General features: G+C 33.5%; 1 protein-coding gene across 2 annotated transcripts in view; it reads right to left on the bottom strand.

The window, feature by feature from the left end:
- LOC114324292 (transcription factor SPT20 homolog) overlaps nt 1-20,265 on the bottom strand; it is a 242,704-nt gene that overhangs the window by 64,171 nt on the left and 158,268 nt on the right. For both annotated transcript variants that reach the window (XM_028272095.2, XM_050651403.1), the window contains exons 2-3: nt 776-950; nt 432-647 (exon numbers count right to left, since the gene is read on the bottom strand). In XM_028272095.2, the coding sequence (XP_028127896.2) occupies nt 432-647; nt 776-950 (391 nt within the window). The remainder of the gene's footprint in view (nt 1-431; nt 648-775; nt 951-20,265) is intronic.

Raw genomic sequence — 20,265 nt, 5'->3', positions numbered from 1 at the left:
GGTGCTATCGACGAATTTTAAAAGTATCTTGGGTGGGGAAGATTCGAAACTCCACAATACTAAAACGTATCAGCAAGACTACTGAGATTATAAAAATCATCAAGAAGGGAAAGTTGGAGTACTTCGGACATATAATTGGAGATCCCAAATATAAGTTGCCACAAAATATTATGCAAGGGAAAACAGCAGACACACGCAGTCCAGGACGAAAAACCTCATGTTTGAAGAACTTGCGAGATTGATATGGGATTGATACAAGCATGCTATTTAGAGTGGCAGTGAATAAAATTAAGATAGCTATGATGGTAACCAACGGACTTAAAGGACATGGTACATGCAAAAGAAGATATGTTTATTGATGATACTCTGTCACCTAAACTCGACTAGAAGATACAGATAGTAAACCATATTTCGCCACATAAGCTACTTACCTCTAGTTTCCTCTTTGAAACTGCCATCGGCAGCTTCATATCCAAAGGTGAAAGATCCGTCATCGTTGACTTTATTATAGTTCCTGATGGTTTGCACAGGTGGCGCTTTCACTTCATCGCGAGCCTTCGTTCTGCCTTCATTTGCACGTGCAGATCCCCTTGGAATATAGTTGTTGTCGATGCTTCTTGAAGAAGCAGCTTGCTGACCATACAGACCTACAAATTTATACACATTAGAAATGTAAGCATTAGAATCAAACACAAGAGTTATAGTCTAAGTAGAATGAGAAATATAAGCATTACAGCAAAAGCCTCAAGAAATAACCATAATCATAAATGCTTACCATTGTATCTATCTGCTGAAGACACCAACACCACTTGTCCTCTTTCTTCTTGAGGTTCGGCCGCATAGTAGCTGACAGTTTCTTGTTCTTCTTCTTCATCGGGCTGTTGTATACGCACTCTCCTTGCTTCGGTTTGGCTGATGAATATGTCTCCGCATATCAGGAGAGATATCAACTGAAAATAAAAAGAAATTTTAGTATTTTAAAAGAGAAATTGAAAGAAAAAGTTCTATAAGATGGTGTTGTGAAAATGACATTTTTATCAGAATCTAATAACATGAATATTTTGTAAATTATTATGAAAAATATGGTCTTATCCGAAGACATAGTCTAAAACAGATGAAAAAAGACATGAAGAATAAAAAAATACTTCGAAAGTCTCCAAACAGAGAAAACTTATTCTGAAAATCAGTTAACACTTGAACAACAGCGAGAAGCGGAACTACCAGAATTGACAATGGCGAGGGCGACCTTGCAGAAACGTCGTCAAAATAATATTTTTTCTAAAAACCAAAATTATTCAATGCGGAGTAAAACACGGAAAACCACAGAAAGCATATATTTTATGTACTTTAAGCCATTTCGTACAATCGTCCATACAATCTTAGAATGTTATTTACCATTCATCTTTTTTGTCGCATAATACCTTATGTCATATGTCAATCACTTTTTGTCTTAAGCAACCTTCAGATAGTCCATTAAGTTTTTAATAATACTCATCATTCTCTTTGCCTTATCCCTATGCGGGGTCGGCTTCCCTAATTGCATTTCTCCACACAATTCTATCTTGGGCCATATCAATGTTAATCCCCTTTACCAACATGTCCTGCCTTATCGTCTCCCCCCAGGTCTTCTTTGGTCTTCCTCTCCTACTCCTTCCAGGAATCTGCACTTCAGCTATTCTTCGTATTGGGTGGTTAACGTCTCGACGTTGAACATGACCAAACCATCTTAACCTATGCTCTCTCATTTTGGCATCAATTGGTGCCACACCTAGACTTCCCCTAATATACTCATTTCTAATTTTATCCTTCTTTGTCACTCCACTCATCCATCTAAGCATTCTCATTTCCGCCACATGCATTCGCTGTTCCTCTTTCTTTTTCACTGCCCAACATTCAGTTCCGTACATCATAGCTGGTCTTATGGCTGTTTTATAGAATTTTCCCTTCAGCTTCATTGGAATTTTTCTGTCACACAACACACCACTCGCTTCTTTCCACTTCATCCATCCAGCCCTAATTCTACTGCATGCATCTCCATCTATTTCTCCATTACTCTGTAATACCGATCCTAGGTACTTAAAACTATTGCTTTTTACAATCATTTCACCATCCAAAGATACCATTTTATTTGTAGTAGCTCCATCTTTAAATGAACATTCCAAATACTCTGTTTTTGTCCTACTAAGTTTTAAACCTTTTTCCTCCAGAGCTTGTCTCCACTGTTCCAGTTTTTGTTCTAAGTCTCTTTCACTATTTCCTACTAACACGACATCATCAGCATACATTAAGCACCATGGAATGTTACCCTGTATTTTCGCTGTTATCTGGTCCAAAACTAATGAGAATAAATACGGACTAAGCACAGAACCTTGATGCAATCCTACTTTCACATGAAATTTATCAGTCTCTCCCACACCTGTCCTAACACTAGTCGTTACTCCCTCATACATATCCCTCACAATCTTTACATATTCACCAGGGACTCCTTTCTTATTGAGTGCCCACCACAGAATCTCTCGAGGAACTCTATCATATGCTTTCTCAAGATCAATGAATACCATATGAGCGTTTGTTTCTTTACTCCTGTATTTTTCCATCAACTGCCTTATAGTGAAAATTGCATCTGTTGTTGATCTACCCTGCATAAAGCCAGATTGATTCTCGGATATTTCGGTCTCTTCACGTATCCGTCTATCAATTACTCTTTCCCATATTTTCATGGTGTGGCTAAGCAGTTTTATAGCCCTGTAGTTTGTACATTGTTGTATATCTCCCTTGTTTTTGTAAACAGGTACCAGTATACTGCTTCTCCATTCGTCTGGCATTTGTCCAACTTCCATAATTCTATTAAATAGACCTGCTAGCCACCTTGTTCCTGTCTCTCCCAATGCTCTCCATACTTCCCCAGGAATATCATCTGGTCCTACCGCTTTTCCTTTCTTTATTTTTTGAAGCGCTTGAGCCACTTCCTCATTGGTTATTTTGGTGACCATTGCTGCTACTGTCTCCGTTGACTCTACAGGTTTTTAATAATACTAACGGTCATATATCATTAAATATGCAGATGTGCATTTAGAGATAAAAATGCAGATTTGCCTTATACGGTTTAGGGTGTGGTGATTTCCTGAATCGATATACATAATTTGATCTTGTAGTCTACAAAGTTTCATAATATCGATATAATTTTCGTGACAGTACCCACACATTGTCATTATAACACTGCGATAAATTATATTCCAAAAGGTCGACAGTACGATGCAGGCTGATACACATAAAATTAAGTAAGAAGAGTATACAGGGTGTATCATGTTTAGCCCGGGAGCAGTCTCGCCGTTAGAAAAAATCTAACAGTTTATCCTTTTCCGTGATAACTTGATGAAAAATTTTACAACATAACTTTCCACTCGTAAGTGCCTCCAGGAAGATTGTAGTAAAGCGTAGGTGTTTTTTTGTAATTAAAAATTTTTTTTTTTTACTTTTTTTTTGTGGAATTTATGGCTTTGGTGAGAACTAATTAGCTTTAAAATTGTTAGAAATAGGTATTTTTAATATAACAAGTAAATAAAAATATTATAAAATAAAAATTGGTTTTAAATTCGTATTTAAATTCATATTGTTAGATTTAATCTAATCGCGCGACTGCTTACGTGACAGAAGTGAGCGCGACTGTTCCCGGGTTAAGAAGAAGTAGGGCAGACCTGAAACAAGATGGACTGATGACATCAAGCGAATGGATGGCCACGAATGTATGCAAAAAACAACATGATAGAAAATCACATTTTCAACAATTTCGGTAGTTATACTTTTTGTCGAAAAGTTGAAAATGGCGGAGCTATTGAGCAAAAACAGTTCTCGTTTAAAATCAAGATGGCGGCTAACGCAACAGCGGAATTCAGTAGAGATTTTAAATTTACACTACTATTGACCCCCCTAAAGATTAGAAAACTAAAATTTGAGGCAGCTTCTAATGCAGGGTTAGGCCTGTTATTCGTCTAACCCGACTGGACTATAATAAGAAATCAACGGACAATTAATAGAAGAAAATACGACTAGGAAAATACAGGGTCACTTGCTTCACCTCTAGGGGCCCATCAAGACATTTTTAGTAGACAAACAATACTGGACCACGGATAAGGTGTTTAGGATACACAACATTTAGGATAAACAAAGGATGCAAATCTAAATTTCTACACGATTATGAAAAATTCCATACCCGCGTACAAATCTTATAGAACAGTGCATGTGTCTGACAAGAAATTTATAATTATGTTGTATATTTGTTGCGAGCCTATAGCCAGCAGGACATGATCAAGACCACCCAGTTTTCCGCAATGTTTGCAATTATCGTCTATTTTTTGTTGTTACAGTTTTCTCAATATAAGACTAGACAGACGGACGGACAGAGAAACATAATCTATGCAGTGGTGCTCAAAGGGTCGATCGCGATCGACCGGTCGATCGCCAAAGATTTTGAAGGTGATCGCGGTTCACGGAAAAAATACAAATAGGTACAAAAAAAATATTAATCAATCAAATGAACAGAAAGGATAAACAACTTTCCATCGTTGAAAGAAAGGGTAACCGCTCATTTGAATTATGTTTATTACGAGACGGAACTGCAAGCATATAGCGAGTTTAAAAGATGCTTCGCTGATGTAAAAAAAATGACAGATATTGTAACATTCGTTGCTAATCCATTTTTTGGTGAAGACGTAGAAAAAATGGCCACAGAAATATCCATTACTTTCAACATGGGGATCATTTACGTCCAAACTGAGGTACTGAAAATAATTTCGGATATACACCGTAAGTCCAGAGCGACCGATACGAAATTCATATCGTGTGACAAATATCCGTCTTTGAAGCAAGTACCTTTGGAGCTCACAGCATTTTTTGGATGAACGTACTTGTGTAAGCCTGCATTTTCCCAAATGAAGGTAGTGAAATCAAAGTATCATAATCGGCTAACTGGCGAACATCTCTCATCACGTTTCCATTTGGCCCTCGGCAATTACGTACCATTATATGAAAATCTTGTGGATGATAAATATGCAGTGCCATGAGTCAACATCCAAATAAAATTAAGATGAAAAACATGACTTTAATATTTACAACTCCATGTAATTTTTTATCAAATAGAAATGTACAATAGAGTTTTTTATTTTTAATTTTTTTCACAATCAGTCGATCGCTGGACGCTTGCAGTTTATAGTCCTGTCGCCAGGGGGGTACAACGGCCTCCTGTATTCAGATGGACTTACCCAAGTTTTTTTATGTATTTTGACTTGTAGAACACGAATTTTTTGGGTAACAGTTGATCCGGATGTCGATAAGATTGTTATAAACCAAGAAGTTGAGGAATCACATAACAGCGATTTCTCGCAAAACAAAACATTTTTTTGTATTTTTTGGGCCATTCTAACCAAAAAATGTTCCTACAATTTTTTTCGTAGGATGCATAGTTTTCGAGATAAACGGGGTTGAACTTTCAAAAAATCGAAAAATTGCAATTTTTGAACCCGAATAACTTTTGATTAAAAAATAAAATAGCAATTCTGCTTACCGCATTTGAAAGTTCAAGTCAAATTATATCGGTTTTAATTATTTGTATTGCTAAAAATTTATTATTTTATTATTAAAACAAAGCTATAAACACCTGGTGCTTGAGTGATGTTTTCGATGATTTCTCATTTAAAATCAAACGAGTAGGTAGAGGAGATAAGAGTGCAAGCGGGGCTATTTCTACGTAGCATGCATTAAAACGCATGTATTAGGCACGGGAAACACTATGTGTTTATAGCTTTTTTTAACAATCAAAAAATAAATTTGTAGCAATGCAAATATTCAAAACAGATATAATTTGACTCAAACTTTTAAAGCTGGTAAGCAGAATTGCTATTTTATTTTTTATTCAAAGGTTATTCGGGTTAAAAAATTGTAATTTTTCGATTTTTTGAAAGTTCAGCCGCGTTTATCTCGAAAACTATGCATCCTACGAAAAAACTTGTAGGAACATTTTTTGGTTAGAATGACCCAAAAAATACAAAAAAATGTTTTGTTTTGCGAGAAATCGCTGTCATGTAATTCCTCAACTTCTTTGTTTATAACAATCTTATCGACATCCGGATCAACTGTTACCCAAAAAATTCGTATTCTACGGGCCAAAATACATAAAAAAAACTTGGGTAAGTCCATCTGAATTAAGAAGGCCGTTGTACCCCCCCTGGCGACAGGAGTATTATGTGGTAGATCCCACGCAGTCTAAGTCTGAGCACCACTGATCTATAGGATCGAAATTTTATTTCGTTTAAGATGGGTATAATAATGAATTTTACTGTATAATGATATACTGTCATTATTTTTCTTCTTCTAATGATCAAACAATCATCCCGTATACTGTGGTGAGAAATTATAGGCGTAATGAGAACGAAGTACCACCTTGAACAATCGATAGTTATGAAACGGTACTAGTAAAAATATTTTTATGTTCACTTTGCCAACGGTTATTACTTTGTTTAGTTTTTATTCTTACAAAATCAGTTTAGATTCGATTAGATTTAATGATAGGTATATAACGCCCAATATCACTTATTTGTACTTACAAAGTATTAGAAAGTGCAAGTGAATTGCGTTATTAAGTGTATATTATGCAAAGGTACAGCATTATTGTTACTCCTAGTACTTCAAATAAAACTTGGGACGTACCATTTTTGATGCCATATTTTGCAACTTTTTAATTCCAAAACTAGTCATATTATATCGCATATCTCGAAACTTATTTTCTATGCACTTCGTTGAAATATTTCAGTCATACCTACATCAGCGAATATTTCGAGTTAAAATGGAAAACGAGTACTCTGAGTTAAAGCCAATAATCGCACGGGTTCCACAAGGTGGCGTCCTTGGACCACTACTATACCTTTTGGATACATCTGACATTTCAGAGAACGAAAACATTTAACTGGCCACTTCTGCTGATGATACAGAAGTCCTGACAATAGAGGTAACTATAGAATAATCTACAATAAACCTACAAAATACAATTAATGGCATAGAACGCTGGTCAAAAAAATGGCGTATAACGAACAGAAATCAGCATTGTTCCTAGTAAGAAAACAGCGAAATACCTGGGTTTAAATCTGGACGTCAAACTCAAATGGAAGGAACATGTTAAAAAGAAAACTGAACAGTTGAAGATAAGGTACCAAAATATGCATTGGCTGATAGATAGGTACCTACCTACTCTCAACTTTCCATCTAGAAACAAGTACTGATTTACAAACAGATTATCAAAATCGGTGTGGACCTACGGCTTATAATTTATGGGGCTGTACCAAAAAAAGGCAATTTTATAGAAATTTAGAAAAACTGAATAATCAGGAATATTGTAGGTTCTCCTTGGTATGTTCCGAATAAGTATTTACGTAGAGAGTAAAGTCTCATGAAAATGAAAATTTACGTAGAGAGAGATTTACGCACCTTAAAGTCGAATCTATGCCAAATTAAATTAAGAAAATCGCTAGTGGATATGAAGAGAGGCTTGTAATGTTGTAAACGTCACATCTTTATTATTTTAGTTTCAAATAATTATTTTCTTTAATATTCCATTAATAATAATCTTCCTATATCTGTTTTACCTGTTTTTCCCGTTAAAACTTGTTTATAGGCGCCCTTTCCTGTTATAGGAAATTGTTTTTACATTCTACCATCTCATTCTATCAAAGATATTTATCTTTTATATTTTTTTTGTTCTATGGTATATATTTCACTGTCATTGCGATGACATGACAGTGACACTTCATCCCTGTTCAGCAACACAAATTATTTGTAGGGGTGGTAAAATAATATTTTATAAAACCAAGGGATTTTAGATAATACCTTCATTTTTATTTCAACAGAATCTTCTCTTGGGGTGTGTCATTGTATTTATTATATTCACAGTTTTTATAGCCATTTTTTCTATACCTAATGGTCCAAGAGCTGTGAGACATTTTTGAGTAGGTATTTTAGGCAACCTGAAAATTTTTCGGGTGACTCTTCCATGATAGCCTAATACAAAAATGCCGGTCTGGCTGGAGGGCAGCGGTTATTTTCCCCAAAAATCCCCCCAAATTTAAACAAAAGGGTAAAAATTGTTATTACAAAAAATATCATTGACGTGACTTTAAAGTAAATTTAAATATTCAAATATAAAGAAAATAAACACACCAGGCGATTTGAGGGCGATTTTAACTCTGAAAGATACTGGCATGGGCGCCCCAGAATTATTTTCAGGGGATGCATCTGAACTTCAGAAGATTTCATCTGAATCTGTACATACTATTAACGAATTTAAAATACACAACTATACATGCATAACTATGTACATTCCTTCCGGACAGGGAGGTGCAATTGTTATTTTGACAGGGTATTTTTTAATATTAAAAATAAACATTCTAAAAAAGACAGTTTTTTTTGGTGAAATTTTTCAACTGCCAGGTGATCAAACAAATTACGCGTGCATATAAATGAAATGCGCTATAGGTAAGCAGCAGTGTGAGAAAGAGCGTATACCGATTGCTGTTTGCGTCCTCTGTTGTAGCTGAGAGAGTCCGTTCGCTCGAAAAAAAATCACGTGACCTGGCGATATCCATGTTGTTGTTCCTCGAAACGTTTGAGTATTTATTGTAATATATTATGGTTTTTTAAGTAACTTTTTCTTAATTAAAGAAAAATAATACGTACTATACAATAGATTTTGCAAATATGATAGAAAAAGACAAGTTTATTATTATAAATATATAGGTAGAAAAGTATAAAACTATAAACTAAATTAATTCTGTGTCCGAATCTTGTACTTCTTCTTCAAACTCCTCAGCTGAGCTTAAATATTCATTCTCTTCTTCCTCGTCAGACTCCCCTCGAGACTCAGATTCCTCTTCTACATGATCTGTAAATAGTTGTAATATGTATTTAGAAATAGTTAAAAATTAATTAGTGATTAACTAATTGAGTTGCTACGTATTCTCCGTCCTCTTATACGGAGTCGAAGTCTGGACAATCACGGGCGCATCTGAAGAAAGACTTGCCGTTGTTGAGATGTGGAGTTATCGAATAATATTAAATATATCATGGACACACATAACAAACACGGAAACATTAATAAAGATGAAAAAGGCAAAAGAAATACTCAACACTATGAAGGAAAGAAACACTTAACAGTATAAAAGGACAGAGAATACGTAGCTCAATTATAACTCAATTAATTAATCACTGATTAATTTTTAATTAATTCTAAACACATATTACAACTATTTACAGATCATGTAGAAGAGGAATCTGAGTCTCGAGGGGAGTCTAACGAAGAAGAACATAATGAACATTTAAGCTCAGATAAGGAGTTTGAAGAAGCAGTACAAGATTCGGACACCGAATTAATTTAGTTTATAGTTTTATATTTTCTACCTATATTATATATTTATAATAATAAATTTGTCATTTTCTATCATATTTGCAAAATCTATTGTATAGTACGTATTATTTTACTTTAATTAAGAAAAAATTACTTAAAAAAAATTATAATATATAATAATTACTCTAACGTTTCGAGGCACAACAACATGGATATCGCCAGGTCACGTGATTTTCTCGAGCGAACGGACTCACTCAACTACAACAGAGGACGCAAATAGCTATCGGTATACGCTCTTTCTCACACTGCTGCTTACTTATAGCGGTTTTCATTTATATGCACGCGTAATTTGTTTGATCACATGGCAATTGGAAAATGTCACCAAAAAAAAACCTGTCTTTCGTAGAATATTTATTTTTAAAATTAAAAAATACCCTGTCAAAATAACAATTGCACCTCCCTGTCCGGAAGGAATGTACATAGCTATGCGTATATAGTTGTATATTGTATACTCGTTAATAGTATGTACAGATTCAGATGAAATCTTCTGAAGTTCAGATGCACCCCCTGAAAATAATCCTGGGACGCCCATGCAAGTATCTTGCAGAGTTAAAATCGCCCTCAAATCGCCTGGCCTGTTTATTCTCTTTATATTTGAATACTTAAATTTACTTTCAAGTCATATCAATGATATTTTTTGTAATAACAATTTTTACCCTTTTTTAACTTTGGGGGTGATTTTTGGGGAAAATAACCGCTACCCTCCAGCCAGACCGGCATTTTTGTATTAGGCTATCATAGAAGAGTGACCTGAAAAATTTTCAGGTTGCCTAAAATACCTACTCAAAAATGTCTCACAGCTCTTATACTATAACCTCCATCTCTAAAAAGCACATAATCTGATATTTTATCGAAAATCCAAAAGTCGACGTCAACGAAATAGCATTGGTCCATAAATATAAATACTAAGGGGATGAAATCCAAATTTCCAGAGACAATCCAACTGCTGAATTACAGAGAAGGATCAACTCTATCAGACATCTTCAAGAGCAACTTGCCAAATTATTTGAAAAGGAAGACGTTCAACTAATGTGTGCTTCCAGGTATGACTTACGGTGCCTAAACATTATCATTAACCCAGGCCACAGCAACGAAACTTGGAGTGGCCCAAAGAAGAATGGAACGGTCACTACTTGGACTGACTCTCAGAGACAGGTTCAGAAACGAAGAAATCAGAAGAAGGACAGGCGTCACAGATGTCATAGAGCGAGTAGCATGGCTGAAGTGGACTTGGGTGGGCCATGTAGCCAGAATGAAGGACGGGAAGTGGACCCAAAAAATTACAGTGTGGAGACCAAGAGAAGACAGAAGAAGTAGAGGTAGACCACCTACACCATGGACGGACGACGTCAAAAGGATTGCTGGGAATTGCTTGCAGAAAGCCCAAGATCGACAAAACTGGAAGAAATTTGGGGAGGCCTATGTTCAACTTTGGATGCAGAAGGCTGAATGATTTCAATTATCTGTGGTAGTTTATCGCGACAGGTTCCAAAAACATACCAACCATAAAGTACTTCAACTTCTTGTCAACCAACCAAAGATGCAAATGCTCAATGTGGACTAAGCCGTTCCAGCTTGTGTAATGTGAGAAGTATTGTTATTATCAAAAGGCTTGGTTAGTGTTGTGCATTGTAGGCACAACAAAAACGTGAGAAGTTAGTGAAAAGCAGAGTATGTGCTGGTACAACAAAAATGTGGGCATTTCATGTCAAGAAAAGCTGGCATGGACCTAGATTACAAGCAGTTTTAGAAAAATTAGGTTAAAGAAAAAATGCTAATTAATTTTGTATATTGTTTAAAATAAAAAAAATCTGGAAACATAAACATATCTTTTTATAGTCTATTCCTCATCATTCATTCAATCAATTGTACATCTAACAATGTATCTGCTAATAATGAGTGAAAATCGCAGTATTGTGATTACGTGGCTTTCTTTGCTCTAGAAACATCCAATCAACCATATTGCTAACGATATGTTTTTAATTTTAGTGTTTCTTAATATAGAAAATTTGCATTGCAATAGTTTATAGCTAGTATGTCTTTAAAGTAAATGGTGCATAAAATAATAAATAGGATATTTGTAATTTTTATTAAATATTATGAAAATAATAAAATACTACACGATATATAATCAAGTTTTTGTGGTAAATTACTTAATTTTTTCTGTAATATTAAATTCTCGGGATTTTTCTATAATTTGACGAATACCTATTAAGAATGTGTTGTCTTGTGCCCCTACCTGGGACGAATCCGCATTGTTCTTGTAGTCCAGGGCGCATCTGTTTTGAGATGGATGTTGAGAGGTGACTTAAATTTTTTTGCAGAAATTGCTTGATAATAACTCAAATAATAATATTTGAGTTATCCTCCCACTCAAAATGATCCGGAACATTGTTTAAATAATCAAAATGTCAAAATATGAAGGAAAATTCGATTTTTTTATTGGTTTTTTGATTACAGCTTTAAAAACTATTCAATTCTGAGAAAAGTTGTACTGACATAAAAGTTGCGAAATTAAATTTCCTACAATATAGAATTGGTTAGAAATTTAAAAAATAGTCACCCTTGTTGCAAAATAGCAATAATTGCGAAAAAAAAACATACAAAAACAAGTATTCTCATTTTACGTTTTTTAACCATTTATGCTACACTTAGGACCTACATATTTTACCCAGAACAACATTATGATATAGTAAAACAACACTGTGAATTTCATTAAGATCGGTTTAATATATTTTTCAAAATAAATTTTGCAATCCAGCTTTCGCAAAAAATATTCATTTTTTTAAAATGTTGCAGGACTGAAAATAAAGCAGATATTGTCCTTTTCATGAGCATTTTTCAGTGCGTAACAAATGATAGGAAAAAGGGTAAGTCCGTGATAATACACATTTATGATATTTATTCTAACATGACATTTTAGTTAAATCTGACAGTTGTCACATTTTATTTTCAATTTGGAATAAAAACAAATCAAATGTGTTTCTTGCATTTATAAAATGGTATTTTCTTTGATTTGTATAGTCTTATAAATTATACAGATTATATTTGTAATATTATTATCTAATTAAAAAAAAATATTTTTTTTATTATGGCGCCATCTATCGACAACTAGAATAACTAGAATAAATGTAAATGTCTGTAATCACTGACGTGCCTTTTTTCTGTCACATACAATTTAATGCGTTAGAAAGAAATCGAAAAACTCTGACGCACTGAAAGATGATCATGAGAAAAAGAATAGCAAGTTTAATTTTTGTTTGCTTATAGAAGTGTACTGTACCTTTTATTTGCTTTTTGCAAGATTAAAATCGATTAATTACCACGGCGTCAGGAAATTTTTTAAATAAACATTAATTTTTGGTGCTACGCACAGGACAGCGGTGGTCGATTCACACAAGTTGATTTCCACCAAAATTTCTTTGAATCTTTATCTAATATATTATTTTCTTACTCTATATTTTGTTGTATTTTGATATTTTAATTCCACAAAAATCAAACTAATTTTATTATTGTTTGTGAAATATTGTTTAAACAATTGCATATGTTTAAAAATAATAAACTTTTATTCTCTAAGTTAAAATATATGAACAAAGAAAGTTTTTGCTAAAAAAAGTGTTATTTCAAAGGATAGAGTATGTGTTTTTATTTTGCAATAAACAAATTTATTTATTTATATCGAAATGTAATAAAAATTAAAATGTATCAATCATTATCAAAGGTCATTGGAATGCCCAATCAGAGCAAACTATCCGCTCTCCTGCGCGTAGCATCAATAATTAATGTTTATTTAAAAAAATTCCTGACGCCGTGGTGGTTAATCGATTTTAGTTTTGCAAATTGCAAATGAAAGGTACAGTACACTTTTATAAGCAAAAAAAATTTCAACTTGTTATCTGCTTTATTTTCAGTCCTGTAACATTTTGAAAAAATGAATTTTTTTGCAAAAGCTGGATGGCAAAATTTATTTTGCAAAATTTATTAAACCGATCTTAATGAAATTTAAAATATTGTTTTACTGTATCATAAAGTTTTTCTAGATAAAATATGAATGTCCTAAGTGTAGCATAAATGGTTGAAAAACGTAAAATGCGAATACAGTAGGAAAAATGAAAGAATACCCATGACCGAACATATAAAACACGCTGTATTTTCCTGTCACCATGTCACACAAAAAATTGGCCAGCGCAAGTACATGTAAGAATTATTGTTACATGTACTTGCACTGGAGAATTTTCTTTGTGACACGGTGACAGGAAAATACAGCGTGTTTTATATGTTCGTTCATGGGTATTCTTTCATTTTTCCGACTGTACTTGTTTTTGTATGGTTGTTTTCGCAATTATTGCTATTTTGCAACAAGGCTGACTATTTTTGAAATTTCGAACCAATTCTATATTGTAGGAAATTTAATTATGCAACTTTTATGTCAGTACAACTTTTCTAGGAAATTAATACTTTTAAAGTTATAATCAAAAAACGAAGAAAAATATCGAATTTTTCCTTCATTTTTTGACATTTTGATTATTTAAACAATGTTCCGGACCTTTTTGAGAGAGAGAGGATAACTCAAATATTATTATTTGAATTATTTTTAAGCAATTTCTGCAAAAAAATTTTGAGTCACCTCTCAACGTCCAAATGTACTAATATTTTTACAGATGCGCCCTGGTCTATTGGGAAATATGGGGTAAGTAATTATTGCAATGTGTATTTGAGCCATGGCCTGCTCGCAGAGGACTCACCACTTCCGTCAATTCCTAACAACTTCCCTCCTTCTTATGGCCATTAGAATCTTAAGGTCTTCTTGTGCCTTATAAATCCATCGTCTACGTGGTCGTCCTCTACTTTTTCTGTCCGCCGGGTTTGAGAATGTAAATATCTTCATGTACTCATTATCTGACATCCTAGCAATGTGTCCAATATATCGATGAACCCTTTTTATATATGGAAAAAGTGAGCTAATCCCAGACATTTGGTAAGTTTCCGGTATTCCAGATTTCAATACAGATTCTTAGAATCACTTCAGTTCCTACCTTTCTCACTTATTTAAGTGTTTCAGTTATTACTCAGTACTCAATACTCAGTAAGTGTATTATTTATCTTATATTGATATATCTTCACACACGAGAGATATTATCTTCCCTCAACTAATATGGAAGGAAAAATAGAAGGAGAGTCTGGTCATGGCAGGAAATAAATGACGTGGTTACATACATCAAGGATTGAGCAGGACTACACCTCTAAACCCTAATAAGAAAAGCACAGGATAAAGACGAATTTTCAGAAGCAATTGCCAACCTCCATTAGAACTGCCACCTAAAGAAAAAGTTGTTATTCTATCTTCCCCTTAATCCTTTATGAATCTCAGGTTTTATCGCCACCTAAATTTCTGATTTCAATATTTGTGGTTCTTTTTCATGCCTTTTTTCCTCTGTATTATTATCTGGGTCATTGTTAGAGAAGAGTATTTCGCAAAATTGTTTCCACACCGCTGCGATTTCTTCCAAGTTTTTTAACTCTATATTTCCACTATTATCTTTGATTATATCTATATCTGCAGTTTGAATTCCCTCGCTAAATATTTGACTTTTGAAAAAAGTTTATCTAAGATTCTTGGCAGTCAGTAACGTTTTTCTAGTTGTAAACATATGTTTTTAAAATTTTGTCCCTTCTGTACAAGTGTTTTATAGTTGAATTTATGGTGTATGCCTCTATTTCTTTTTGTATTTGCAAATGAAAGATAAAAAATGCAATTAAAGAAAAACAAGAAACAAGGTGGTGTTTTGTGACAATGCTGGTTTGCAACGTAATGTGATACTCTTCCTTAACGCGTTAGGTTGATAAAAACACTGGTGTGAAGAACTGGATTTATTGGAACTAAAGCAGAATAGCTACATGAAAATATGAAGGTAGGCGTCCTTCCATTTATACCTGTTTAGATAATGTCTATAGTCTATAGTCTATATCATAACCGAAATAAACCTTTGGAATGCTTTACACTAGTAGGTGAGGAAAGTATGCTAAATTTGCAGTTACTCGAGCGTTATGGGGACCTATTGGCTTGTGAAGAGTAGGTCCTAAAACCAAAAAAAGTTAATTTAAGTTTTCCATAAAGTGGGGGACATTCCATTTTTAATTTGATTTTCCATTTCCGCCAACCGTTTTTTCCGATTATAGCGCCATCTATCCTTAATTAGAAAAAATGTCTCGAATAGAATTTGCTTATTTTTACGTAAAGAATCCAAATCTGCAATAAAAATTAATGGCTCCTATTTGAGATTTTAGAGTAACTTCCCACCCCACCTCCGTGGGGGGTCGTGTTTGGTGCCATTCGATAGATTTTTTAAAAATATTGAATATGCGTATTGTGCAGTTTTTCGATCTGATGTTCATATCGCGAAATACCGCGGGGTTTCTATATAAAATTTTAAATTTACCCCCCATTCCTTTCCGTGGGAGTCGTGTTTGGTATCATTCGATAGATTTTTGAAAAATATTGAACGTTCATTTCGCGAAATATTCGCTTTTTTGTGAAACTTTGTGACTCACCCATTTCTTTACGCCCCACTCAAATCGTCGGATTTTTTAAAGTTACACTGTTTTGCATGTACTTAACTTACTCTATCTTAATTTGACGATTTCGAGTTTTCCTAATGATAGATTTTTTCGAACCCCCCTTAACGAACTCCCCTGTATTAAGAGCCAATATATGGTAGAGGTATATTTACAGGGTACAAGGTTTCTGACGCGTTCGAGTAACTGCAAAAATCCCCACTTGGGCTCCCCTACCATAAGTAACGCTATTAGATGCATACTGGCCTAACCCACAATTTAATGTAATAAAAGTGTTTAGGTAAAATTGTAGGTTGTGGGTTAGACCACTTTGCGTGCTCATAGCGTCAAGTAATGTTTTAACTTTAGGTGATAAGTGATATCTCACTGTTCTCCACCAAATAATTCAAGAGATTCTGGGGTTTTGAGGTATTTTGAATATATCTCTAAAAATGCTATGTTGCCGCGTCATAAAAAATATTAAAGATAATTAAAACATGAGAGGTGAACACAAGGTTAAGATGATTTAGATATTTTGAAAAGATGAATGAGTACCTAAAACAGTGATAAAACAAAGACATACAGCCTTTTATAAAACAATCTGATAAAAAATATGATTCAGCAATGTGTCAAACACATACTTACATACATATAGTATTTTTACTACAAAAACGTTATTACGTAGGTAAAAATTTTTGACGTAAGAGAACTGTCAAAACATTAGAATGTGACTTTTCATTATTGCTATGTTTATTATAAACACGGCAATAATGAAAAGTCACATTCTAATGTTTTGACAGTTCTCTTACGTCAAAAATTTTGACCTACGTAATAACGTTTTTGTAGTAAAAATACTATACATATATTTATTTAATTGCTCTCCTTAGACAGGCAATATTTTTTTCTCGTAAAGTAGATCAACACTTATTAATTTTTACAACTTTGTCCTTACAATGTCGACGATTTCTCAAGCTGTTCTCATAGATACAGTCAAAGCGTGCTGTGAACAATGAATCCACCACCTACTTTGTGGCTAGTATTGTTTTTAAATGAAGAACATGATTAGACTATTCCTAGATAAGGTCTAAGCATTTATAAATAATATTTTAATATTCTCACGCCCAACAAGAATAAACATTTACATATGGAGTTTCTATGTAATTGTTTCAGGTTTTCTTTTCATTCTTTTATTATACACACGCAAAAAAATCTTTTATGTAAGCAGGTGTAAAAATATACATGATGAATTGAAAAGCAATATGACGCATGGAGCACAAATTTGTTAAACCTTCCGTGTATTAATCAGGGGCGTCATTTGATAGGGGGCAGGGGGGGCATTTGCCCCCCCTGGCCCTGAAAATTACTGAAATTTACAAAAAATAGATCAATTTTGTATTATGTTTGCATATAAATGTATTGTATATACAATGCTTGCCCCCCCTAACAAAATTTCAAATGACGCTCCTGGTATTAATCGATATCAATAGAGGTTATTTCTGCATCCTTGCTTCATCAGACACTCGAGCTGATACAATTTTACACCTGTTTATTTTTTGAACTGGGAAATAAGCAGTAAGTGGGAATAAGTGTTAAATAATCAGGAGATATTCGCTAGCCGTTCCGTATGTGAATTTGTATCAGCCCGAGTATCTGACGAACCAGGGATGCAAAAATAGCAAAATATTCCATACACGGAAGGTTTGACGAATTGTGCTGCATGAACCATATATTTGGTTTTTCATCAACTACGCAGATGACTGAGAGACATCCGTGGGTAATTTAAATAAATATACGAATTTCACAGATAGGCCAGGGTAATAAGACAAAAATATACCCTGTTCGTGAACTTCAGCAGCCAGGGTACTGAAGCGTTTTTTCGACAGGTAATACCTATAGGAACAAATTGTAACTTTTTTTTTTTCAAATCAACGGAAAGCAATGAAACTTATGATTTTTTAGTACAAATATCTTTGAGATTACGGAAAGAGCTTTAAAATGACGTATTGCAAAGTTTGATATACTCATTAATTGTTAATATAATATTATGTGCCATATTAAACTGTGGCACAGCAAACAAACATTGCTGAAAATTTTTAAGTCAACTCACAGTAAGAACAGTCCTAACACCATTCAGAATCAGTCCAGTAAGCAGTCTTGATCTAGAAATAAAATGGAGTACTTAAATATATAAATGAATGGATGAAAAAAGTTAAACTAACTATATCAGAAACAAAAACAACATATAGCCTTATAAAAGGAAAACCTGAAAGAAATCCAAGTATACAAATAAGAGGGAAAGCAACAAAAAGAACAAAAAAAACTAGATATCTTGGTATCATAATCGATGAACCAAGACTCTTTACAAACCATAGTGTGTCAATTTTAAAACTTACAATGGCTATATCTCACGAACAAAAGCTGAAAACGAAAAATGCTTGAAACCGTTTTTAGGATAGTAAGGGGGAACTAAAATGACATGAAAGAGACCTCACCCCTATCAACCCCCTAGGCCCCACCCACCACAACCAAAATAGTTTAAATTGCAAACCCCTACTTGTGATACATCATTGAAAAGGCTATAAAAAATTCTATCCAATGGTATAAATAATAATTATACAGGGTGAAGCAATAATTGTGAAACTTTCGCTTAAATGAAAAATTTAATGAGGTTTTGTTTAACTACAAATTTGATAAAAATGTCAATTAAGTAAATGTTTAAAGTGCGTTCCGTTGTTTTGTAAACAATAATACAGTCTATTTTCAAATTCTGCACGAAATTTGACAAATGTTTTTCTAGTAATAGGACGACATGCTTGAGTAATTATTTCTCGCAATTTCCCAAGTGACGCAAGTTAAGTTTTATAAACAACTGATTTAAGGCAAAAATGGCAAATTAAGTTTTAATTAACAAAGAAAAAGTACGAGCGGACACTTACTTAATGAGATAGCATTACAAATACAAAATCATAGTAAGCCAGCTGGTATTAACACCCTGTATAATTATTATTTATACCATTGGATAGTACTTTTTATAGTAGGATAGTATATTTTTTTGTATGGGGTTACCCTAAATCAGTTGTCTATAAAACTCAATTTGCTTCACTTGGGGAATTGCGAGAAAGAATTACTCAAGCATGTCGCCCTATTACTAGAACATTTGCTAAATTTCGTGCAGAATTTGAAAATAGGCTATATTATTGTTTACCAAACAACGGAATTCACATTAATATTTACTTAATTGACATTTTTAATAAATTTATAATTCAACAAAACCTTATTAAATTTTTCATTTAAGCCAAAGTTTCACAATTATTGCTTCACCCTGTATAATTATTATTTATACCATTGAATAGCATTTTTGATAGCCTTTTCAATGATGTATCACAAGTAGGGGTTTGCAATTTAAACTTTTTTGGTTGTGATGGGTGGGGCCTAGGGGGTTGATGGGGGTGAGTTCTCTTTCATGTCATTTTAGTTCCCCCTTACTATCCTAGAAACGGTTTCAAGCATTTTTCGATATCAGCTTTTGTTCGTGAGATATAGCCCATTGTAAGTTTTAAAATTGACACACTGTATAAATAGCGTCTTAGGCCAGGGTAATAAGACAAAAATATACCCTGTTCGTGACACTTCAGCAGCCAGGGTACTGAAGCGTTTTTTAGACAGGTAATACCTATAGGAACAAATTGTAATTATTTCCTGCGTAGGATCTGGCGGCCATTTTTATTTATAAACAATTAACTGTCAAAAAATGGCACTCCCCCCTTTTTTTTTCAAATCAACGAAAAGCAGTAAAGCTTATGATTTTTTAGTAAAAATATCTCTGAGATTACGGAAAGAGCTTTAAAATGACGTATTGCAAAGTTTGATATACTCATTAATTGTTAATATAATTGCGAAAAAAGGTCGGAATTGCAAAAAAAAATATTTTCGCAATAACTATTGTAAAAATTAGTGTACAGCTTTGAAATTTTTGTCAAATGAGGGTTCTTTGGTGCTTAATATGTGATAAAAATTTTAAAGCGATTTATTAAATTGTTTAAATTTTATTTAAATTGTTTATCCCAGAGAATATTTTTTTGCAATAGCATAAGTCAGAAAAAAATGACGTTAGGACCATTCCACAGGTGTCAAATGAAAGAGCATGAGCTACATATTCAACATTGTTTAAAAAAGTAAATAAAAAATGCATTTATTAGTAATAAATAATTATGCAAAAGTATCGTCAATTTTTATTTATAAATTTTTTGAATAACTTT

Source organism: Diabrotica virgifera, chromosome 1 (assembly GCF_917563875.1).
Source record: "Diabrotica virgifera virgifera chromosome 1, PGI_DIABVI_V3a".
Classification (NCBI taxonomy): Eukaryota; Metazoa; Arthropoda; class Insecta; order Coleoptera; family Chrysomelidae; genus Diabrotica; species Diabrotica virgifera.
The sequence above is the reverse complement of the archived record's forward strand: the minus strand, read 5'-3'. Positions and strand labels throughout refer to the sequence as shown.